Source organism: Ambystoma mexicanum, chromosome 10, assembly GCF_040938575.1.
Source record: "Ambystoma mexicanum isolate Mex_15411 chromosome 10, UKY_AmexF1_1, whole genome shotgun sequence".
Classification (NCBI taxonomy): Eukaryota; Metazoa; Chordata; class Amphibia; order Caudata; family Ambystomatidae; genus Ambystoma; species Ambystoma mexicanum.
This window is the reverse complement of record NC_090932.1, coordinates 1,099,555,821-1,099,581,983: the sequence shown is the minus strand read 5'-3', so window position 1 is coordinate 1,099,581,983 and position 26,163 is coordinate 1,099,555,821. Positions and strand designations below refer to the sequence as shown.

General features: G+C 46.6%; 1 protein-coding gene across 1 annotated transcript in view; it reads right to left on the bottom strand.

Moving 5' to 3' along the window:
- The window catches only part of TCF7L1 (transcription factor 7 like 1), a 299,707-nt gene that overhangs the window by 25,854 nt on the left and 247,690 nt on the right, over positions 1 to 26,163 (bottom strand). The window contains exons 5-9 of the mRNA XM_069618938.1: positions 22,424 to 22,553; positions 4,858 to 4,960; positions 4,122 to 4,205; positions 1,716 to 1,859; positions 1,200 to 1,359 (exon numbers count right to left, since the gene is read on the bottom strand). Coding sequence (XP_069475039.1) covers positions 1,200 to 1,359; positions 1,716 to 1,859; positions 4,122 to 4,205; positions 4,858 to 4,960; positions 22,424 to 22,553 — 621 coding nt within the window. The remainder of the gene's footprint in view (positions 1 to 1,199; positions 1,360 to 1,715; positions 1,860 to 4,121; positions 4,206 to 4,857; positions 4,961 to 22,423; positions 22,554 to 26,163) is intronic.

Below are 26,163 nucleotides of genomic sequence, written 5' to 3'. Positions count from 1 at the left end.
TTTATTTTCTACAAGAACAATTATTGTTTGCTCTTCAACTTATTTTTTATAGTTTTTTATGTTATTACTTTCATCTATATAAACCTTAAATCTCATTAGTAAAGGCAGCTTCCAGTGATCTAACTGCAGCAAGAGTTCTGGATTGCAGGGGCGGCCACCTGTGTAATGTCAATGCAGTAGGATTTGCACTCAATGTGATGCCCTTGAAATGTTCCTACAATAAATGTGAGCTCTTAGTGGAATGTCAGTGCACTAAGGGGATGTCATTGCAGTAATGTCCAGCTTCTAGTGTGTTATTACTGCACAAATGGCAGTTTGCAGTGATGTCACCACAGTAAGATGTGCTGTTGCTGCAGTGAGGACAGCTCCTACTGGGATGCCATGTGGAAACCATCAAGTAGAAATCTTATCCTGACCTCAGCACGGCCCAGTAATAGAGTGATGTGGTAGGATTTACTACACTGCTTTGGCCTGTAATGATAGTACTTTGGCCTAAGCATTGACCAGATTCCAAAGTATAGCATGCACACATTTTTTGCCCACGACTTCAGGACCCTTAAAGGAGGGACAGTTATTTTCTTGAGCCTCTCTCCTATCGCCCTATCCCCGTTCAGACTAAGTGGGCTGTTCTTTATCAAAGATTAGATCCCATGTAAGCAGGCATGTTTTATGAGCCTTTAGAACGAGACCCTGTGCTTTCAAATAACTCTTGATATGGGTCTCATTTGGATGTTAATCAGGTATGGTCCAGTGTGAGGGCAGACATTTGAGGTATCCAACACATGGAAAAGTAAACAGCCGGGCATGTGCATGCCATACCACCCTCTGTTATCGGCTGTAGAGGGGATGATTGGGAACATCTGTTCCCCACCCCAGCCATACAGGTCACCAAATCCAGGCCTTTTTCCAAGTACTGTTTGATCCACCTTGCCAGAGACTATTGGGAGGCAAGCATTGAGATGGGGACAGGTGTTCTGGGGCATGGGGCACTCCTGTACCATTTTGCTGAACCACTGGGCCATCCAACTTCTTGGGCCCCAAAGTTTCCAGGGATGAGAGCCCCATAATTAAACATTACTGGTGATGAGGCCTCTCCAATGCTCAGAACAATGTCATTTTAAGAGAGCTGTGGTCACATGAAAACCTACAAAACAGTGATTAAGTCAAAGGAGCACCGGAGAAAGGAAGGGAGATCTTACCCTTCTACCGAGGATCTGGTTAATGGCAGCACTTTCCTTGAGCGTGCACTCTGCCACAACTTTTGCCCTCATTTCCTTCATGTACAACATGAATGCGTTCAGAGGCTTCTTGACGTGTGGCTTCTTTTCTTCTTCCTTCTTTACCGTGATGGGGGATTTCCTGATGTAAAAACATTTAAAAATGCAAATGAGTCCCTCACCACATGCAAACAATGTTAGATACATACAAACAAAGCAAGGGCAGAAAAACATCACCAAGACCATCCACGTCTTACCATCATACCCCCACAACTCCCCCAAAAACCTGTTCACCCATCTTTCCACAGAGGCTCCTTTTGCCACCTCGACATTCACTCAGGCTGCCAAGATACACCACACAACCCTACAGGGTATAATCTTTGTAGGAGGCCACTCATGACAATCAGCACTCCAGATGACTGGATTGTAGAATGTGGGAAAGACATAAAACCCAAACACAAATCCCAACCCTTCACACAGTAAGTTGAAATAACTTACGAGTTCATGCTTGGACTCATTCCCCCGGGCGAGTGCTCCTGCTTGATAACTGGAGACACAATGGCAGGATGAGGGATGCCGGACGGGTGCAGGCCATGATGGTGAGAGGGGACCATGTGTGGGGAAAACCTACTGGATACCAAACTATGGCAAGAGATAAAAAACATGAACAGGGTAAATATCGACTATTACCAATTCTAAATGTAGAAACTGTGGAGGGAAGGCAGTGTACATTTCAAAATTCTGTATTTTCATTGTGCCAAAGTGAGGATGAAAAGTGAGCACAGATCAAAAGTGTAAGAAGGCTACACATTCTAGTCACACATTCACACGATAAGCTAGACTGTCGACGAACACCATACAACACAACCAGCAAAGGACGTACTTGACATTACAGCTGGGTTCACATAAACCTAGGAGATCTGGCGAATTACAGAGTTGACAGAAAAACATCAGAAAACACATTCAACTCAAATATTCCAGTGTGCTGTTTGGATAAGGGCAAAAGGTTTCATGAAGTGGATGGGGCCCGGCTGTGGGTGTAGTATTTTATACACCTCAACAGTAAGCGAATGACACACAGGTTCAATGGTGTGATAACTCGAGGCAACAGGTGAGAGCTTTTTGATCTTGGTTTTGAGAAAGGTCACAATGCAGGGAGATGTGGAAAGTGAATTCTGGGAACCAGGAGGTGGCACATGCCAGTGATTGGGTAGCAGGGAAGGTATTGTGTTGATAATCAGAGGATATTGGTATAAGTGTACTTAACGAAAGTGAGATAGGGAGGTGATGATTTCAAAACAGCAGTGAGAAATGTGAAGAGGTGGGGTAGACTGCAGCAGATTGAAAAGCGTGTGGCCAGGAACGTTGATGGGGCTTGATGAAGAGGCTATTGCAGAAAAATGTATATCATGTTAAGAGTGCTGTTCAGGGTCTTCAATGAGAGAAAGGAAAGGGGCAGTAGTTCTGTGACTGCATAAGTAGAAGCAGGCAGTGATCAGGTGAAGGGGACCCCTCTACCTCCGGTGTGGACAAGTTTGTAGGTGAGTTCAAGAGAGTTAGGGTCTGTGGAAGAAATGGTAGGGAAGCTGTAATATAATGAGTGTTCAAGATGAGGCAAAAAAGGCAATTTAATTCTTTGCAGAGCCGAGCATGTGGGTACGGGGGGCAGGGGAGATGTCCAATGGAATATAATACAGAATTTCGGGAATATTGTATGCACAGCCCCGTGTGTCCATGTCCCTCGCTCTCCTAATGTGCTGAAGAAGGCTAATGCAGGTAGTGATATTAACACTGGCTTACTTTGAGCAGGAAAATAAGAAGGTGGTTAATTTAAAGGAGCCAAGAAAAATAACCAATCTTTACTCCCACAGCCAGTTCAGAACTATTCCCAAAATGTGCTGGCAGATTACCAAGCACAGACACTGTGTGGTGGCGGTAACATAGGCATGAGCTATACTTGTGGCAGGCAGCTAGAGATGAATGAAGCCTTCAGAGCGTAATGCTTGAAAAAGGCAGAGTTGCTCCAGCGCTAGACTTTCAGAAACACCAGGCTGCTGTGAATATCTCCCACTGCCCTCTGATTGCTAGTCTCACCCTGTAATGCACCAGATGAATGTAAAGTTTCCCTGACAAGAACGACTAAACATTGCCCACTGTGGAATATCAACAATCATCATCTGGATTAAAGGCTTCCCAGAGTTTGTAACATTCAGCAATGAAGATTCATATACCTCTACCAGATGGGCTTTAGAAACTTCTGAGCCAGTAAGAGATGAATGCTTGTGGAGAACATCTCACATCTATATGGTAAAGCTTGAAAGATTGCCTTACAATAATATTGCGCAGGGTCAATATGGTTGTGTTGGAACGAATCCTCAAAAATACAAGGCGAATGACCACATTAAGATGGAAATTACACAGAAGCCTCAGGATAAACACCCTCTCCTTTACTGTGAAAAACAGTCCATGTAAAACTGATACAAGAATAAACGCCTGGATTTCGACAAAGGACTCTGTATACTAAGGAAGATAACGCAGTGCAATCTGCAAGGCAACAGTGAACAGAGTTTCGCGAGGAACCGGAAGGACTCTGAACAGTAGAGGCAAGTGCTAGTTAGAACACCAGTGCACTAGAACAGTGGTGTAGAAAACACTATTTATTACAGACGGTGCCGATTACTGGTGATGGTGCAACCTTTTTATGAAGGAGTATACCGGATGAGGCATGTTTGGAGTGAATTATGTTTCGCAGATTGGAGTGTGAGCCAACATCTGAGACTATAAGAGAACATTACAAGGAGTGTTTTTTGAACGGTGCCAGAACAGTTGTCATGGATCCAACCTTTACTCACGTATTCAGTTTGTTAAGTTGACGTCACTGCCACTTCAGATAGATTAACTCACCTGGACATAGACGCATTCATAGCCAGAGCTGGGTATGGATGGCGGAATCCTCCCGGAGGGATTGAGTACATTGGTTGACCCTGCCTTAGTTTAGAAGGTAAATAAGGTGAAACATGTGCGTCAGTAACAGGCACTTTAGAGCAACCAAAACGTTCATGTACTACAGTAAGACTACCCCCACCTAACCTCCCCCGCAAAACAATACATCAATACTTGTAAATTACAGATACGAAAGATGGTCCTACGACTTCAATATCCCTCATCTCATGCTGGAAAACTAGATCTCATCTCACGAGAAGCCGAAACAAAATACTATTCCAATCATGTTCCCAATAAAATCTTTCCTCATCCAATTCTGTACATGCCTCAAAATTCACAGAGCCTACACACCCACTCCACTTTCAAAGCCTTCACCAAGACAAGAAAAGTGCTACAGTAGCTTTTAAGGGCAGTACAAACCATCAAAAATACAAACACTGACGGAGCCATTCCCAACTCTCCATTTTGAATCTCCCAGCATGGATTTTTAGAAAGAAAATGAAGAGAGATAGTGATGATGAATATGATCAGCAGTGCAAGGGCTAGAAGAGGAGAACTATAGCAAGCAGAGGAAAGCGAGAGGGGAGTGAGTATAGTGAGACAGTGAAAAAACTGAAATACATTGTGATGGTTAGAAATACGTGATGCATAGAATTTGGGCTATTGAATTTGCTAGTGATAAAGTAAAAATCCTTACTGTGGCACTAGCCAGCCCAAAGGGTGGGGGATTTGTCCAACAGCCCCAGGAGACAAGGGATAATACGGCGACAGTTCAGAAGGGTGTGGCGGCCGTGGAATACCTGCAGTCAAAAAAAGGCAAAAATATGAAGCGATTATCAAGGCACACTACAAACAACGTGACTCTGCAACATGTTTTCCCCCAGTCCCCAGTTTCTAGTATATATTGAGATTGTAGGAATCTAACCTATGATGGGTACCTTACGTTTCTTGTCTTTAATACTGAGCATATCACCAGCGTAGTGGTTTTAACTGCTGAACATTGCCAGTTTAGATGAAAATTCAGACCCTGCGCAAGGAAACTGAGTCAATGAGAGCATAACAGGGGAAGAGTGGAGAAAAGGCACGGAGACAAAAACGTACCGACTTAACATGTAGGGTAATGAAAAGATGGTGCGTGCGATTGGTCACTGAAAGGAGTTGTTTTGACCAGAAGAAAATAATCAAAAGCCTGGATGAGAGCATCCCATATCAGGCAACATAAAATTCATGGAGGTCATTACTACTGTGGTGGTGGTATTACACTGAATCATGTTGTGAATGCGCAATTGCCTTGAGGTGTGCACAAGAGTTCCTGAGCATTGTGCGGCTATCAACCAGAAAATCATATTGGATCACCACCCGCTGAGGGCTTCAATGGGTTCTGTTAAAGCTGAGCCCGATGATCACGGTGGGTCAGAGCCAGGAAATGACTGTGCAGAATGAATGTTGGGGGTCCCAAAAGGAGAGTTTGGCAAAAAAAAGTGTCTCGCCCCGCCACGAACCATATCAAATTGGCACTTTGTGGTGAACAAGGAACAAGTGTTGCAATTTTATGTTATGTTATTTGATGTTTGTCTAGCATCTACTGCCATTCTTACAACCTCGAAGAGCTGTGGAGTGAATGGCTCATAGTCAGACCATAATCTGAACAAACATGAAAACAAAGGAGCATTACAATGCATGTGTGAATAACATTTAGAACATTCAATCACAGTGCCTGAAAGTTGTCTTAATTCAAAACAAGAACAGTATCTCTCCGCGCAGAGTGCAGCCGAGGGTAAGTGTCCCTTTCTGGCCTGGTCTCCTATCGGCTCTTTGTGGTGTCTTTCTTTTCCCATCACTCCTTTTTCCTCTTGTTTTGAGTCCCCTCTTTGGCCCTTTGCTTTACCCCCTCCCCCCCCCGACCATGCCTCCACGTGACCGGTATTGTCCCTCTTTACCGACTTCCTCAGGGCAGCCAAAGTTGGGCCAAAGGCAAAGGGCAGTTCCCATCCCCTATTTGCCCATGGACGCTGACGTGACACCCGACATTTACACCCAGGTAAGGTGGTATGGGCGGAGAGCACATCCATTACTGTACTCTGGTAAAACCCTGTCACTTTTACTCTTACTCCAGATGGCCACTGTATTAACCCTACTGCGCTCCTTAAGTAGCCATTTTTCCACTTAGATGACTCCTGTGGCGAGTGAAATTAGATGTATTCCGAGGGCAAGTAATGTGCTGCACTTGGATGACTCTAAGGGCGGGCAACGTGTTGCACTTCGCTGTATTTTGAGGGGGGCAATGAGCTGCAATTGGGGAAATGTTAAGGATAACCATTGTGTCAAACATAGCCCAAATATGCTGCTTACTCCAAATAGGTTAGCCCATGTATGGAACTTAGAAGAAATGTGAAAGTTACACCATGTATCACACTCAGTAGAAGGGTGAAGGTTAGAGCATGTATCACACTTAGAAAAAATTAGCAGGCAGCCTTGTATCGCTCTTAGAAGAATTGTACAGGTTAGCCCTGTATCGCACTTTGAAGAATTGTGAAGGCCTTTGGAAAGTCATTGGTTGGCCCCATGTGAGAAGCTTAGAATGACCTGGTCTGAGGAGTTTGGCAAGGACAGCTCGGTGAAAGAATGGGAACAACTCTGGAAAGTCCCGGTTAAGGCAAAAAATGACTTAAACTTGCGTTACATCCACCAAAGAGTATTGGGTAGAGTTTACTGGACCCTATGTGAGGCTTGGGACTGCTGGAAAATGATTACTGTTGGGGTTGTCGGAAAGAAAAAGGAACTCTGTTGCACATGCTATGGAACTGTGATAGGGTGATGGACTACTAGAAGGATGTGCTGGACAGAATTGACACGATTTGGAACATCAACTTTCCGCGAAGCTCTTCATCTGTGATTCTGCAATCTCCAAGATGCAGCCGATATATTGACTATGTAATAAGAAACTGGATTAATAGAGGCGTACTTGTGGCGATTAAGCAGGTATTAAAAAGGTATGGAAAATGAGGAAAAGGCCTCTAGTTGAGGAATGGCTTCATGATAGGAGGATTCTTTCTAAATATGAGAAATGTTTGTTATGTAAGCAGCACAAAGAAACAGTATATGAAGAACTGTGGGGACCCTTCAATGCATTTTATGGAAATTGATAAATGACTATTGGGGTGTGGGTTATGGGGGGAGGGTTAGGGGCATGGGTGTGTATTTGCTGTACTTTGTCTTGTCTTATTATGTTGTTGGTTATGTTGTTTTAAATTGTATTTTTAGAGAAACTGTGTTTGGTTTTTGGGTAGTGGATACACTGCTGTGATTTCATGGTTGTATTGCCTGTACATAACGTATTATTGTAACTGTACATAGTTCAAGCTCAGTATTTTGTTATTACATGGTTTATTAATGTAATGAAAAATATAAATAAAGAGTTTTAAAAAAAAAAGAATTGTGAAGGTTATGCCAAGTATCGAACTTAGAAAAACGGAGTAGAATATAGCTAATGCATTCAAGCATGATGAATATACAATCTATTCACCGCATTGTATCTAGGCGAGGGTAGAATGTAGCTAGTGCAACGATTCTAGGTGAATGAGTACAGACGCATTCATTAAGTTATAGCAAATGCTTTTAAACCCGGTGCAAGCATAGGTGCTCTCCCAAACGCCAAACTTAACACAAAGCACATCTCTGCGATTAGAATGCAGCTACGACCAATGACAGAATTCAGACTAGTTGGGCACACAACAAATTCTACTGCATCAGAATGCAGCTACGACCTACGACAAGAATAAGGTCTAGCTGGACACATAACAAGTCTCTTGCACTCTCACATTCCCCTCTCGGCACATTCTCAGCACCCTTCCACATGCCTGACCTTCATGGGTAGCTTTTCTGGGGCACAGCCTGCCCACGCAACTCAATTTCTTGGCAAAAATGCGCGCACACATTCTAATCTTTCAGACAATTTTTCCTATCCATTGGACTTCGGTGCTCTGAGGGCGTTGCCCCCCACAAGCGCGTGGAGGCCATTTGGGATAAAGGCGCTTTAAAATGATAAACTACTATTACCAGTAGAGATGACTAGTTTATAGACAATATACTAGTCAAACACTGTAGAGTGTTCAAGCATAGACAGAATGATTTTGTCAGTCACTATGTAACAACTGGACTGAATTTTTCGTGGGATTCGGCCATATTCTGTGGATCGCAGTGCTAAAAGGGGGAATGTCTACAGTTTAGGGTCCTGAAATAATTTACATGAAGAACATATGCACATTGAATAACATGTAGGTGACATGCAAATTACATGCACATTTGTTAGATGTCGAAGAGTCATTAAATGAATCTCCACTTGTCTACAACATGGAGTTAATGAAGGACAAATGTTTCATATTGCATATAGTGTTTGTTGCACTGTTGAACAAGTTAATGGGTAGACAAGTTTTATATTTGAGTGCCCCGTTGAACGTAGTGAAAAAAAATCTTTAGGAATAGTAATAATATATGTTTATTATTTATATTGCGCTCCAGGTACCCACAGGCTTAAGGGCGCATACAACAAAAAACGAATAATACAAACAAAACTTCCGCAAACACAAAATCAATAAATTCAGTATCTAGAATCATATGGAAAACATACAATGCAAGGAATAGAAAAGAACGGGAATCTCCTTGAGCCACAGAGGCAATCAAATAATCAGATTACAACTAGAGGATCCCTTTGGAATATATTTACACAGTCTAAGGAATGCAGGCAGAGAACTAATCCCACACCCCACTAGGACACATTCCTTATGGTCATACGTGCTCCAGTCCTTCAAGTCCATCCTCCGAAGGATTTTGAGATCAGATAATCTAACCACACCTGGCCCAGTTCTCTGTCTAAGCCAAGCTAGAACTTTGCACCGCAGAGCTTCTTTAGATTCAGGACCATTGGCCTTGCTGATGTTGGTAATAATAACATTTCTCTGGTCCGAAACAAAATCCTGAATGTTTATGTCTTCTATTTTAGGCATCTGACATTTTCTAACACAGAGGTTCTTGGAGGAGCCAAGCTTGAAAAGGGCCTTAAATTGAGGATGGGACTTATGCACCTCTAGTTCTGGCTTCTGAATAGCTGCTATAAAATCAATGGCCGGTTCCAAGATGGAATTAACGGTATTAGGCTTTGCGATGAGGCTGCTTTTTTTTTTATCAGTCTGACGTTTATGTGGTACTGAAGTTTCCTTATTGCTATAATCCGATTGTGAAGCCTTATCTAATTGCTCTTTTTGAACATTAGTTTGACAGGCCTTATCCAAGTTACCTGTCCCTATCCCAAGACAAAGACGAGAGGAGTCATTTGTTTGTGAGGCCATATTCTTGCTCAGAGGTCTAGGATCCCGAACCAATTTGCTTAGTGAATCCACTAGGAGTCCCAGGTCGAAAGGGCTAGTGCATAACAACAGCTCCTTAGCAATATTGGCCAAGAAATCCGGCCATATCCATATAACCATATACAGAGAACAAATACCCTGAGATACCCATGCAGGCCGAGTTAAATAGACTGTGTGAAAGGAAGAGGCAGGTGAACAGGTTTCTTACCTGTGGTAACGTTCTTTCGACTGGTTGTTCCTCCCACTTATTCCTCATCTTTAGATAGCTTCCCTTCCAGCTTTAGCTGCTTCTGAAAACAATTTCCAGCGGAGGGTGCTGTGCGTCGATGCAGTCGGCTCGATGTTCCTCGAGGGCTTCCATCTCGGAGTCAACGTCATCGTCGGTATATATATAAAACACGCGCTGGGTCTGTTTATATGCCTTCTCTTGCAGAAATACCAACATCAGAGAGTCCCAGGCTCTGAAACACCGTACATTGTAATGCCTGGAAATTCTACAGCGGGGTAGGTTGGGAAGGGCTATGAGGAATACATGGGAGGAACATCCAGTCGAAAGAATGTTACCAGGGCTAAGTATCTTGTTCTTCGAATGGATTGTGTCCTTCCACCTATTCCTCATCTTTAGATAAACTCCCAAAGCAGTGTTGGGTCTTGGAGGAGGGAGTACGAATTTTCAGATTTAAGATTTGTCATGTACTGAATGTAGGACTGCTTTCTCAAATCCTCCTTCCTGGCCAGAGGATGAATCCAGACAGTAATGCTTTCTGAATGTGTGAATGGTAGACCAAGTGGCTGCATGCAAAGGTCCTTTATAGGCACCCCTCTTTGCAGAATATGTTGCCATACCCCTTGTGGAATGAGCTCTCAGGCCTTCCGGATGATCTTACCTGCAAATTTGTAGCATTCTGGAATAGCAAGAATTATCCATCTGGACGAAGTTGGTTTTGTAACCGGAAGACCCGGTTGAAATATATACCTCATCAGATGTGCACTTGGAGATTGAAAGCACTGCCAAATAACCTTTTATTGTTCCAACGTTGAGCACCAGATTTGCCAAACGTAACAGAAAGCACACCACCATAGGTGTACTGCACAGAAAAGGATCCACATTATTTTCTCTGCACCAGAATATATTCCAACAGCAGCAGTACAAGGATTTTGTTGCTGGCCTTCTGTCCGAAAGCAAAATCTTCATAACGTCATCCGGGAGGTCCCAATCCATATATTTCAACCTCTCTGAAACCATGCATGAAGGTTGAGTGCCTTACCCTCTGGATGGAGATTCCGACCCTCATCTCGTGAGAGAAGGTCCTCTTTTTGCAGAAGACGCATTGGAGGGCAGATGGACATGCCCAGAAGATATGGCTACCATGTCCTCTTGACCCAATCCGGGGTAATTAGGATCATGGATTTCCCAAATGTTCTCAAACTGCTGATCACTTGAGGAAGGCCAGGGACTGGAGGAAACTCTTACAGTGGAAACTCCCAGTCCACTACAAATGAGTCTGCTTGAGCTCCTCTTGGGGGAAATTCCCTGGAGCAGAACAGTTTGCACTTCCAGTTGACACTGGTTGTGAACAGATCCACTTGCGGGGTTCCCCAAAGGGTGAAGATCTCTTGAAGGACTTCCTGAGCTAGTTCCCACTAGTGGGAGATTGTGCTCTGCCTGCTGCCATGTTCTCCTCTCGGGCTAGGTGAACGTCAACAGAAAGATTCCTCCTTGAATCTCCCAGAACCAGAGCTGCATCACCTCTCTGCACAGTGCTAGTGTACCTACACATACTTTTTTGTTGAGGTAGTACATGGCCACTGTCGTGTCCGTGATTATCAGGACATTCTTTCCCCGTACAGAGGGCAGAAAGGGCTTCAGCGCTAGTCTGATTTTCCTCAGCTCTAAAATGTTGATGTGTAGTTCGGACTCCGATAGAGACCAATGCCCGCTGACTGTCAGATCGTTTGTGTGGGCTCCCCACCCTGTGAATGAGGCGTCCGTCACTACTGTGATATCCGGCCATAGCTGCCAAGGTTCTCCCTTCAGAATGTTGTCCTCCCAGGCCCACCACAGGAGATCCTGCGCGACTGCTCAGGACGTGAAGAAGGTCTGACATCTTGCCTGAGAATTGAGACCACTGAGTCCTTTGGGCCCATTGGAGGGATTTCATTCTCAGGCAAGCCTCTGGACCCAGAAAAATGCAGGATGCCATGAGGACAAGCAACCTCAAAATGTCGAAGGCTGCAAGACCGTGGGCACTCTGGAATTTGGTGATCAGCTGCAGAATGTGTTTAGCCCTCACCTCGGGTAGCAAGGCTTTTCTGAAGGATGTACCCAGTACCTTTCTGATGAATTGGAGTCTTTGAGATGGTATCATGTGGGACTTCTTGTAAGGGAGGCAGAAGCCCAGTTTGTCGAGAGAGTGGCAGGTTATGCTGAGATATTTCAGGGCCTGTTCGGGAGAACGTGCCCTGATCAGCCAATCATCCAGGTAGGGGAAGACGTGAATCCACCTCTCCAGAGACTCACTGCCACGACCACCATCAACTTGGTGAAAACCCTTGGGCAGAGGTCTGCCTGAATGGAAAAACTAGAAACTAATGATGAGAACTGCCAATGGCGAACCTCTGGTACATTCTGTGCTTGTAATGGATAGGCACATGAAAGTAAGCATCCTGAAGGTCCAATGACAGCAATCCAATCCTGAAGCTAGAGGGCCTGAAGGATCTGAGAAAGGGTGACCATCTTGAACTTGTACTTCATGAGGAATTGTTCAAGCACCTCAAGTCCAAGATGGGTCTCAATTCTCCGTCCTTCTTGGGGATTAGGAAATAAGAGGAGTGCCACTTCTTTCCGTTACAGGTACTGTTCTGTAGCACCTTGCTCTAGCAGACTCAAAATTTCCTGCACAAGGAACGGATCCAAAACTTTGAACTAGTGGCTCCCCGGTGGATGGTCCTGAGGCCTTTTTAGAAAGGGGAGGCTAATGTTTCCAATGCCCATGCATCGCCGGTAATACCCTGCCATTTTTGTAGATGCTTTGAGTGTCTGCCTCCCACCGGGGTCCTGTGGGTTAAGGCCTCAGAGGTTTTGAGGCAGCTGAAGCATCTGCTGATGGTAAAGTAGTCGCTGCTTGGGCGAACTTGGCGCCCCACCCTCATCCACCATTTTCTGCCTGAACTCCTCCCATTGTAAGTTTTGATGGACATGCTACACTTCTCTCTGGAGAAGAATAAGATGACCTCAAAGGCGACTTATAGCACCTTTTCTTTGCCTTCTTGGAAGACGAGGAATGGTGAGATCCACTCCTAGAGCGTGACCGTTTTTTTTCAATCTTTTCCTTCAAGGAAAGTCATCTCTTGACTCATTGTTGGATCGTTTCTTCAATGGTGTCATCGAGGGTAATTAAGTAGGGGGCCTAACTGCTGCTAATTTCCCTTTATGCTCTTTCAGAGCCTTACCGATCATAGACTGACAGGACTCACAGTCTGCCGTCCTGTGTTCCACACCAAGGCATCACAGACGCACCAAATGAGGGTCCGTGAGTGACATTTTGGCACTGCAGTCATACTTTTTGAACCCGGTCTTCGGAGTTCACAGTGTTGATGATGTCGCAGTTCTAATCAAAAAACCGAATCTCAACGTATTTCTCGAAGCATTGGCTAACACAGAAAAATAGAACTGAAGCCAATGGGCACTACGCATGCTATATATACCGACGATGATGTTGACTCTGAGATGGAAGCCCTCGAGGGAAATCGAGTCGACCGCAGCGACGCACAGCACCTTCTGTTGGAAAAAGAATTCTGAACCAGCTAAAGCTGGAAGGGAAGCTATCTGAAGATCAGGAATACGTGGGAGGACCCAAGCTATTATAAAAGGGCCTTTCTGTATTCTGTGACATCCTGGTGCCCTTCTGTTATGTTGTAGATTTCCTTGATTTGACTGTTTCCTTAAGACTATGGCATGGCTTTAGTGCTTGTTCAGCACTCTATCTGCAGTAAGGTCAGTTAAAATAACTGAGCAGCAGGGTGGGATGATTTCAGGTTAAAAGCCAACATCGTGAACACCAGCGAGCCCAGAGATCAGCACTGAGGGGCTGCTCAGCTAGCTATAAAGCCAGAGTGGAGAGAATAACCAGGTTACTCACCGTAGTGACCACCTTACTCCTAGTCCATAGTCCCCTTTCCTCCATACTTATGGGACATCTCTCCGTCCTGTGGAACGGGACCGGAGCACTTTGTAAAAAGCATCCACATTTTTTTTTCAAAAATGTGGCCTTCCTCTCTTTCTTGCGCAGGGCCCGGCACGCGGCCGTAACCCTGCCCACCTTGGCTCCACACCGCGCATCGCCCATCAGTCCTTTTCTATCGCTAGGTCAAAGACCTATTAGCAATAACAGAGGAACCTTATTAGAGGGGACGGCGGGCGGGCGTATGGAGGAAAGGGGACTATGGACTAGGAGTAAGGTGGTCACTACGGCGAGTAACCTGGTTATACTCCTACGTCCCGTCCCCTTTCCTCCATACTTATGGGAGATTCCCAAGCACTCCTAACAGGAACTACGGGTGGATGGAAATACCTATTACTGAAAAAGATTCTTCGGCACTGCTTGACCAAACTGAGCATCAGTTCTTGAGCTCATGTCAAGACAATAATGCTTACAAAAAGCAGATGGAGAGGCCCAAGTGGCTGCCCTGGCAATGGACTCCCAGGGGACATATTTCTGAAAAGCAACCGCGGCTGCTTTGCCCCGCACCAGGTGTGCATGAATACCATTAGGAGGTTTCAGCCCTTGGACGGTGAAAGACTACGTAATGCTGGCGGCGATCCACCGGGAAATAGTCCCCTTAGACGCCTGCTTACCCTGAAGGTTACCAAAAGTCACAAATAGTTGAGAAGAACTCCTAAGCTCGGATGTTCTGTCCAGATAGAACTTAAGAGCCCTTCTGACATCGAGACAATGCAGAACCCTTTCTGCCTCTGAGGTAGGGGTCAGAAAAAAGACCGGAAGGGAGATCGACTGGTTCAGATGGAATTCAGTTACCACCTTCGGCAGGAAAGCAGGATTCGTCCGTAGGACTACCTTATTTTTGTGAAAGACCAAGAAGGGATGCTCCACAGACAATGCCTGGAGCTCACTCACCCGCCTTGCTGACGTAACCGCGACCAAAATGGACACTTTCCAGGATAGGTACTTGAGGTCCACCGTGGCCATGGGTTCAAAGGGCTTATGGCACAACGCCGTGAGGACTACATTTAGATCCCACGGGGGTGCGGAGTATGAACTGGAGGATAGAGCTGTGTCAAGCCTGCAAAATGCCTCTTAACCACTGGATTACACAAAGAGTAAGAACATTGGTCCATAGAAAGGTAAGCAGAGACCCCTGAAAGATAAGTCCTGCATGACAGAACGTGAACACCCGACTCTGCTAGGAAGGATACGAAGGACAGCAGCGTGTCAACCGTAGCCTCCTTTGGGTCCAACCGCTTTTCCAAACACCAATGACAGAACCTGAGCCATTTACGTCTATATTGGGACCTAGTCGAGGGTTTCCTGGCTGCCTGGATAATACGCATGTTATCCGCAGACAAGTTAAGATGTTTTAAAGACTTGAACTCAGGCACCATCCCGCCAAGCTGAGCGATTGTGGGGAGGAGTGCCACAGCTGCTGTTCCCCTTGATGAAGAAGATCGGGGGTCACTGGTAACCTGATCGGCGGACACATCAACAGGTGTTGAAGTTCTGAGAACCAAAACCTGGCCGGCCACCACGGGGCTATGAGTAGGTGGGAACAGTTCACTGATTTGTTCAGCTTCCAAATTGCCTGATGGACTAGAGGCAGAGGCGGGAAGGCGTAAGCTCTCATGTTCTGCCATGGAATCTCGAGAGCATCCCCTAGAGAGACGGCTCCCAGCCCCCCTCTGGAGGCATACTGAGGAAGCTTCTTGTTTGCCGCCGTAGCAAAGAGGTCCACCTCCGGTGTGCCCCAACGCAAGAAAATCCATGAGAGGACCTCCGCCTTCAACTCCTCCTCGTAGCTGACCACTGTCCACCGGCTGAGGGCATCCGCTGTGACATTCAGCTGGCCCGGGATGTGCACTGAAAGCAGCCAAACACCATGAAGCACGGCCCACTCCCAAATCTGGATGGACAGGTCCACGAGGAGGGGGCGGGGGGGGAAGACTTGGTTCCCCCTTGTTTGTTGATGTAGTACATCGACACCACATTGTCCGTGCGTATGCGGACCACCTTGTTGGCAATGATCGGTCTGAACGCCCTGAGCGCTAGGAAGATCGCCAGAAGCTCTAGATGATTTATGTGGAGGAGCTTGTCCTGAGGCGACCAGAGATCTGAGACCTGACCAAGATCCAACGTTGCACCCCACCCCAGGAGGGAGTTGTCCGTCGTGATCGTCACCGTAGGTGCAGGGTCCTGAAACCCCGCACCCACCGACAGGTTGCCGAGAGATGACCACCACTCCAGGTCCACTCTCATGGAAGCCAGAATCATTATCAGCTTGGAATCAGGGTCCACAGCCTGACGCCAAGAACTCCGAAGAGCCATTTGGGTCCGCCTCATCTTGAGACGAGCAAGAGGAAGAGCCAACACGCACGAGGCCATGAGGCCCAGAAGCCTCTGGAACCACCAGGCCGACATGTTCTCCGACTGCACAAACATCTGACATGTGGCTAACAGATCGGCCATCCTGTCCCCGGTCAGGAACACTCTGCAGTCAATCGTGTTCCAGTGAAAAAACCCAGGAAAATCAAGTCCTGCAAGACCGTCAGGGAAGATTTCCGCCAGTTCACCGACAGCCCAAGATGGAACAGGAGCTAAAGGAGAGACTGAAGATTGCCCGCTGCTTTCAACTGACAAGGGCTGCGTAAGAGCCAATCGTCCAAATACAGATACACATGGATACCCTGCAGACGAAGATGGGCCGCAATCACCGACATCATCTTCGTGAAGACATGCAGCGCCGAGCTGAGGCCAAAAGGAAGCACTCGAAACTGGAAGTGCTCCTCTTCCAAGGAGAAACGCAGATATCTCCTGTGTGGATTCCAAATCAGGATAAGCATGTACGCATCCTGAAGATCCACCACACTGAGCCAATCGCCCATCTGCAAGGAGGACCGTATCTGGCTGGGCGTGATCATCTTGAATTTCTCTTGGGGTAGGAAAAGATTGAACTGGGAAAGGTCTAGGATGGTGCGCAGGCCAGCCTGGTTGGGTTTGGGCACCGTAAACAGCAGGGAGTAGAAGCCATCTCCTTGCTCCCTGAGGGGAACGGGTTCCACAGCTCTGAGGTCCAGAAGTTTCTGAACCTCGGATTTAAGGGAGGGCGAGCCTGACAGCGAAAAGGAGGGTTGAGGGGTGGGGTAGGGGTTTAAGCAGAAGCCCGTCCGAGCGATTGACAAGACCCATCTGTCTTCGGTGATGGTCTGCCACGTCTCCCAATTAGACGCAATGTGTCCTCCCACCGGGGTCTCGTGCAAGGGCGTAGAACCCTCATTTAGTAGGCTTTTTTGGTGGTGTTACCACCTGAACCTGAGGAGGAGGAGGCTGAGGAGCAGGAGAAAAACCAAGTCCGTTGTTGCCTACGGCGGTTCTTCCCCAAAGGGGTATCCACTCTGCGAGATTTCTGGTCAAGGAAGCCCCTAAAGCCAGAGGAGGGTCGGCTTTGGGACAATGATCTCTGGGTTTTGAAAGGGGCCTACTTAACAAGGACCGACAAGGACTTAGCTGTCCTGCACTTCTTTTGAGAATTTAGTGGCATGCAGCCACACCTGCCGTGAGGTATCAACCCCCAGCATAAGGCCGCGAGCCGAGGTGTCTACGTGATGAGCCGCAGCCTCCAGGAGATCCTGGGCCAAGACCCTGGCGTCAGATAAACCACCCTTAAAGTCCTCCAACTTCTCGACCGGGACGAATTCCTCAAACTCCGACAGACCTTTCCACATCCGCATATTAGCCCCCGCTAACACCAGTTCGGCATTGGCCTGCATGAACTGCAAGGCCGAGTTGGCAAAGATTTTTCTCCCAAGGGAGTCAAGGAGCTTGTCCTCCTTTCCCAGAACCTGCGTAGCCATCGTGGAAGAGGATGCTGCAGGCCTGGACTGCAAAGTGGCCGCAGCCACCACTTGGAGGAAGGGGGCGGACAAGATGACAGGGCCACCTCTTCCGAAGAATGCAGCCTGTATCTCGCGTCAATTTTCCTATTGACGAAAAGTCCAGAGTGTGGCTTTTCCCATACCCTGTGGACCTCGGCCAGCACGTCCTTCTGCAAGGACGGTACGCTCCAAAGGAGAGAGGGTGAACGCCCCAGAAAGAACGCCCTCCTGCGGAGCGGGTGCCTCGGGCACCGGAACATCTAAGAAGCACATCATGTCCAGTACCCGGTCATGAAAAGCTCTAATAGAGCGGGGCAAGCCCTCGTTGTCTTGATCGCCTAGCGCGTCATCCGACAGGTCAGGATCCTGCTGAGCCGTGTCGGGCACTGCCTTGTCCACGGGGGACAATGTGGGCAAAGGCGGAAGAGTTGGGGAAGGCACCGTAGGCAAGGGAGGCGCCGGCGGAACCACCGGAGGAACGGGTGGGGCCGGAGGCGCGGGCGGACAGATCTCCCTAAAAAGCCCTTTGAAATATTCCCTCATGGGGTCAGTACGCATGAGCGTCTGAAATTTGCCGAAAAAGGCGTCCTCCAGGGACTGCTTTGGAACCTGAGGAGGCCTCTCATGAGGTGGACAAGTCCAGGGACGTAATGGGACGGGTGCCAAACTGGCCCCTCCACCGACATGTCCACGTAAATCAAAGGCGCCGACTCCACAGGCAACGAGACATTGTGCGAAAGAGGCATCCGGGCGTTCCAATCATAAACTGGCTGATAAGGATGCGCACAAGGTACTCTATGTTCACCCAAGGAAGCAAGCCATACACCTGAGGCCGATGGCGTAGTTGTAGGGATAGCACCCAAAATGGCCACCGCGGTCGTGGCGGGAACGGGCGCCATTTTGTCATCGTCTGAGGGGAACTGCGGCACGTGAGGAAGTGAGGCCGGGGTCCCCGTCGATAGATCAGGGGTCTTAACTTTATCCTTAACATAAGGAACCTCGGCAGAGCCGGTGCTATGAGGCCTGGAATGTTTCTGCGACATACCAACCGCCAAATTAGCCTTCCCGGGAAGGTCCTCGGCACTACCGGTAAAAGACAAACTTTCCCTCTTTGGGCCCCCCAACAAATCTGGTGTTGCTGCAAGAGCGGGAACGGTGAGAAACAGCCTTCACCGGCAAGGCCTTGTCAGGCCTCTCAGAAATGTTGGTAGCTTTAGCCTCTGACAGCCTTATCTGCGCAGGCCTTGAACTTCCGTTCAGTGACAGCAAGCCCCACCAAGGCCTCAGGGTGCACCCCGGTCTTATTTTTGAGGGAAGCCGACAGAGGCCTCAGAGCGAGCTTCGGTATCCCACGATTCAGTAGAACTGGGTCTACAAACAGCCCCCACAGGATGGGCCTCAGAGCGTGCTCTGGTATCCACGGGCCCCTTACAGAGACCCTCGGAGAAAACTCTGGTACAATTATTAGGCCCAACAGGCACCTCAGGGCGAACCCCAGTGACAGAGCGATCAATGCTCCTCCCGGCCCGAGAGGAACCTGGAAAGGTAACCCCTGGCCGGGGTGTTCTGAAAAGTAAAGAACTTACTGGACGTTGTTTCTTCTCGTTGATGAACACCTGTAAATGCGAAGGAGGAGTTAGTCGGAACACCCCCTCCCACCGCTCCAACCAACGTTGAAGTGCCCGGACCGAAAGGGAGTCGCAGTAAAAACAGGAGTCCCAATGGTGATACGGACCCAAACACTCTAAGCGAAGAGGATGGGGATCCGTCCTCGCGAAACGACGGTCACTAGCGAGAGCCAGAGAGGAAAAAAGGGAAGAAAATCTTCTGAGGATGCAAGTGCGTCCAGTCCCGAACGAGCAGAGAAAAGGACTGATGGGCGATGCGGAGCCAAGGTGGGCGGGGTTACAACTGCGTGCCGGGCCACGCGTAAGAAAGAGAGGAAGGACACATTTTTGAAAAACATTTTTGGATGCTTTTTACAAAGTGCTCCGGTCCCGTCCCACAGGACGGAGAGATGTCCCATAAGTATGGAGGAAAGGGGACGGGACGTAGGAGTATGGGCATGCACAAAGTGAATATGCTCCACAACTGACTCACAGGCTTGTGATTTACGGGGCTTGTACACCTGGGACACCATTTGAAATTGGGAGGGTTTTGTAAGTCCTAAATGCAAATTTATCATGTTCACAACTCCCTAAAAAAAGGTGCGAAAATTATCTAGGTTGTCCCTCCACACCTTTATGGTATACATATTTTATACTGCGCCAAACCACCACTGCAGTAGTAACAAAGCCCTAGGCTTGTTTAGTTGCACAAAATATTTCAAGACACAGCGAACTGTCTTTGGCTCAGCAGTGGTATAATTACATTTCTGATGCGACTTTCTCTGGCCCAAGTCCTAAACAAAAGTGGGGGGGACTCCGACATACACAATATGTTTGTATGTAAATATGTGCTCTGTAAAGCGCTTTGGATTAAGGCGCTATATAAATAACACACCATTATCATTATGTCACAGGAGGAAAACATATCTTAAAGTGACATATGTAAATTTGATTCAATTTGTCTTTTCCATTAAAAGAAAGTGCACAGAACAAATAAGCATTTGAAAAGAGAACTGATTTGCACATTTTGTGTATGCAAATGTAGAACAAAACACGTACAGCAGCACGTCAATATGAGACATTTTACAGGTTCATGAGAGATGTGTGTGAATTTGCGATTACGTGTTTGGCTTCCGAACCATGCAACCCAGATTTGAAACTCGGCCGTGGAACTGGGAAGTATTTCTTCTATTGCATGTATGGTTGTTTTGCCGCATTTAGTACATTTGCGGGGAAAAGTGCCTCCTGAATGTTAAGGGAGTGATACTGTGCATTTCTTTAAATTTTAAAACATTCAAGTAATCATCAGTGGGAGTTGCAGGTATGCACATAAACCCCCAAATCAACACTCAAATTGACACCCGTGAGCAGCCGCTTTAAATAAATCTTTGCCACTTTTGCAGTAACCATTACAAGTAATAAGGAAAGACAGATTACTGGAAACCTGACATTGTTCTGCAGAGATGAAAGCCGCTCTGAAAGTAAACGCAGGACAACCTTGTGTAACTACACAAACCAGGTCCACAGTGTATCACTGCACTAGTCAGACATTTAATTTTCAGCTATATGATCTAATGGATCATGCAGTTATACAAGGTTGTCCTGCGTTTTACTGTCAGACAGAATGCAGTCTCGGCAGGACAACACCAGGCGTACCATAAATATATTCTTGCTGCATTGTAGCAGCTGCTGCAGAGTGGCAATGATTCCTTCGAAAATGGTTGTGCACAGGAGTCAATTTACTGCTCTTTTGGGGGCTAATTTACATATGGGTCAACTACTGCACCAACATATCACAATTAAATAGTGACCTTTTGTTAATAAGCACACACCACACTCAGAATTGCCTTCTGGAACTTGAATAAATATTACCACCTAATTCACTTATGTTTTGCTTCACTTTACGAACCTTGAAGGAACATATTCAGTCTTTGATCTGCAAATCATATAGAGAACATGTCAGAAATACACCAGAGTAAACATTAGCTTAAAATGGCCGCCACGAGAACATAGGAGAAGTGCTGTCATTCAATTAGAAAAAGGACCAGGGCTAGGATCCGTTTCCATGACAACACAAACACAATAATGAGGGATTAGGCGCCGGTCGCTGCCCCCTCAGGAGAATCTACGGCACGAGATTAGGCGTGAGAATAAGGCTGTCAGGTAAGAGACTGTCCTTCAAGTGCAGCATATGCTTTGATTTAATAACTGTTGTTATTTATTATGTTTTGCTTTAACCCATCGAATACTGTAATAATTGGTTAAACATGTGAATGAACACTTCTATTATTTTTTTTATTTGGCTTTCATATTATTTTGTAAATATATCTGTATAATTTTGTGACCTCTTCTTTTGATTGATATATAAAATCAGCCCTGATAGGAGAAAGGTAATCGAGGGACCGAAACACGTGTCATCGCAAAGGGCATCAATATAATAAAACACTTGTTGAAAAAACTGGGCACAGTCTCAACTTGGGATCTTTTCTCTTTACTTAACCATTTATATGTGGTTTTCACTTGGCTAAACCACCACCCAAGGGGACGCGACCGCAGGGAATCTGTTGTAGAGAAAAGAGCATTTTTTACTCATTAAAGATGTCGCCATGTTAGACCTGACCAACATAGCCAAGCTCTTCTAAAACCATATAGAGAACAATCCCATTGACGCTCTACCCAATGAGCTATCTTACTAGATAAAATCAAGATTTGTCAGTGCACCGTGTCTCCAGCATAAAGAGTGAAAGAAGATTGTTGTTAAGGTTTCCTTGCCAGTTGCGACAATGATGTCAGCCCCGGTTTTTCAGCCAATAGTACTTTTCATCTGTGAATTGTAGATATGTCTTTCTGGAATTCCTAGAAGTCCAAGCATGAAAAGCTGATTGCCAAGACTGGTTGAAGGTTCACACTTTACATGGGGCCACGTGTCAGTTATGAAAAAACGGGTGTGCATGAATGAGATAGGAAGGAAATAAACTGAAAGTGGACTGGCCCGTTAGTCTTGCTTTCAGAAAGGCTAGCTGGCACCTCTGAAAACTCACTAAGTGTTAGTGACGAGAAGGCATTCAGCATTCTAGACATGAAGAGAGAATTGCCGTGGGTGCAAGCCCTGCATGCGAACTGCCCACACTTTTCCTCTGGTGGGTAGTTCAATGATGTATGCAGTATACTGCTGCTACTCACCTGTTTTTGGGTCGATCTCAGGTGAGAGGTGGGGTGGCGTGCCGGGGGAGAAGTGTTCATTGCTGTAGGTGATGAGCGGCGTCAATGGGTGCATGTGATGGGAGTGTTGAACCACCGGAACCTTGTTGGACTGAAAGGGAAGAAAACAGCATTTGGTTAAAATGTCGCTAGTGCAAACGTATTTACTTCAGAAAAGCAATTATCAGGCCTAGACACAGTAAATTCATTTATTTTAAGAAATCGCGTACACACATACTCATCTTATTAACAAACGAACATGGTGGGAATACATTGAACACATGTATCTGCTTTTGGTCAATGCCATATCAATGTTTAACTTCTTATAATTCAGCAGATTGGTCTGCTCATCCAAAATGAAGGCGCTTTACATAGTACTGTATCCACGTTTCATTTACTTCTTCAAATCACCACCAGTACTAGACGACTCTCTCACAGCATGCTTCTGTAATGCATTTTTATTACGGTTAAATGTACAGGTAATGACTCAAAACACACAGTCCTTCATTTACTTCTTCCTGGATGTCTGGTCCAGGAATTGCAAATTGTCAGGTAGCTCAAATGTAAAAGTAAATTGAACAACAGAAGAGTTAGGACAGTGTATGTGTCCAAGGCAGTGGACTACAGTGCCACCTCGTTCATGTTGTAGCCCTCCAACTGATTATTTTATTAAGATCGTGTTGAACCCCATTCATTTTACATGGAACTTACAATTTATCACAGGCTGTCCCAAACGTATGTGGACAGGTCCTATCATGGTAAACATTATATCCGTTTCAAACATCCTTCTACTTCTGGCAAACAAATTCCAAAGGTGGGGGCTCCAAGGGAGGGGGCTAGCGGGTCCACCCATCACAATGAAAGGTATTTTTGGTTGTTGCCATCACCATGAGAGTTTTCACATATCTGGAAGCATCAGGGTCCGACTTGCCCCCATCTTGGGGGCATGATCTAGCTCTGTTCACCACATTCAACAGTTTCCAGAATTTCAACCCAGTATCTCCATGTTGTGAAAGTCACATGCGGTTGAAGACCCGACCTCCAACCTGTGAATTCTGTCTCGAGCAGGATGTAGCCCGGAGTCGAAATTTTAGCTGTATCACTCTTAATCACTGATTGCTACTGCACTGAGTTCCATTGGTGCTGCTCTCCATTCATCCATTTCAAAACCTCGGATTTCACTCCAACTTCTAATTAGACTGAAGGTTGCTTAAAGGATGAGATCACTCTACAGTGTCGTGCTGATATCAGTTTGTGCTTCATCCTACCCCGGTAAATGTAGCCTCTAGGGGATTTTTCATGGATCTCAGCTGCTGTCGGGACTTGTTTATGTCGGGCATGAGCAAACAGAGAAGCTTTGCCCCCCCCGCCCCTCCCGAGGGCCGTGTACCAGACCTGAACCAGGGCCTTTCCCCCAGGGGTGCCCGCAGCCTTCGCTGCTGCCTCGGTGGCCGTGTCGCGCCTGGGAGGCAGGGATACTCTCTGCACTATAGAGACCACCCTCTTCAGGTCGGTACCCACCCCCCCCCCCAACGTAGCGGTCGGCCCAGAGGATGTCGTCGAAGTTGTCAACTGCGCCCGATGAGCCTGCTGGGAGACCTTCTCTTCCTTCGGCCTTTGTTTCTCTGATTTGTCCTGTAACTTGGCTGGAGTGGAGGACTTCCACTTTGAGGAGGAACCCGGTGGCATGCTTGCTGATGAGACGAACGGCGATCGCAACTATCCGACCTGGGACCCACCTGAGACCCACCTCAGCGGCGAACCTGGAGACATCGGCCTTGCGGCTCTTGACCTTCTCTTGGACCCCCATGGATGGGGCATTCTCAAAATACTTCGACCTCCTCCTGGAGGGAGACCAGTCCTGGGTGAGGCATGACCCTGCTTGGGGCACGGGCCTTGCTCGACGTGAGCCATGCCGCCAGCCTGCTATACTTGTCTTTCTTCATCTTCTTCGAGAAGCCCAGGCATATCTCACACCCATCCTCGTTGTGGTTGAAGTGCAGGCAGTACAGACACTTCTGATGCTTGTCCTCCACAAAGACGTTCCTTAGCCCGCATTGGGTACAGGGCCTGAAAAGTGTCCTTCTCTCACTTTTCTCCGCCGTCATGGTCGGAGGGCGTGAAGTAGGCCCAAGACGGCCTGCCAGAAACTTTTACGAACAACCTTGAGGGGCACGCAACTTCACCGACAACGGATTCCCCGTTGCCGGCCGATGAAGATAGGATCACACGGGCTCCGATGGACCAAAAATAGAACTGTTCCTCAAAAAACCATACAAAATAGCTCTGAGAGCAGCTAGAGGACTCCCAACACTGAAGTGTGCAGTAAAAATCTGAAAACGGCTGCCAGAGGCGGGGCTTAAGAAGAGGAAGGTAATTGGATGGGGGCAGTATGACCCAGAGGACAGTGATTGGTATAGAGGAGAAATAGTTTTAAAGTGAAACTTTTTTCTTTTACCTAGGATTCCCAGCCTGACGACAGTGAATATTCACAAGCATGTGAATCCATTCCAAACCCCATGCTGGAGAAACATAAGACTGATTTTAAAGGCTAGGATTGCCATTCCAAACTTGACAGCGGTGGTAAAAGTGGTGTAATTTGCAAAATACCACAGGATTTAGAGTCTGCCCAATTCACGGTTGTGCAATATATACCGTAGGTAGTATTCTTTTGGAATACAACCAATAATAAGCTATGCAGATGGAATTTCAGTTGATAGTCCCCCCTATTTTTAGATTGAGGTAAGGCGTAAATTGCCCAACATTTTTATTTACAGTACAGTAAAAGAAATACTGAGGCCATGCTAAGGGGGTGGAAAAAGTGGGCATCTCGGATGCTCAAATCCCACCATATCCATTTAATGAATAAAAGGCTCGGTATTGTCCTTTATGCATTAATAATACATAGAACCCATATGAAACACTCCCTCCAAGCACCTTCTCCATCTTATTTATCAGGCTAGAGTTTAAATAGCTTTAAGTCCCCCTCCCCATGGGGTGGTCTTGGGTTGAGCGTCTGCAGTTGTGTGGTATGAATGTGCAGGGATTTCGATTGGCTGCCCCTAATTACATCCCCTATATCAGATGATTTAGCTTTATTTTACTGGCCAGCGGACCTCCACTCTAAAAACTGCATCTGCCGTCTTCGAACGGGACAGTAGATGATCCTGCACATGAAGGTTCGCTTGTGAACGGACACGCGTCTGCTTCTCTATGCTTGGTGACTATTTGAGGGACACTTTCTGTAGGGATAATGAAGTTATTCAACTAGTCTTTCTCCATTCACAGAGGTTGCTTCGCGAGATGTGGGCATACTCTGATGCTGATATGCTGCATTGTGGGCTTTCTCTGCTTGGTGTGTTTTGTGGGGCGCCTTTAAGACCGCAGTAGGGACCCACTGACCCTTCCCTAACAAATGTACATCTCATGAAGAGCCAGAAGCATCTTGGATATAAATGTGGTGGTCCCCTGCTCACTGGCAGGGATTAAAAGGGGTGAACAGGGGATTCCGTTCCAAAGGGGCAGGACATTGGTCACCTCACTGGATGTCCCCAAATTAAGACCGTTTTTTAAATAGCTTTAACTGAATGTAGTGCAACTTTCTTACTATAATAAATAAGTCTTTTTTGTATATGTAACTTTATGGACAACATTTATTTTGTTTGACAACCATTGAGTATCTGATCTGTACGTTATACCGGTCTCCTCCCCTCTTTGGTCTA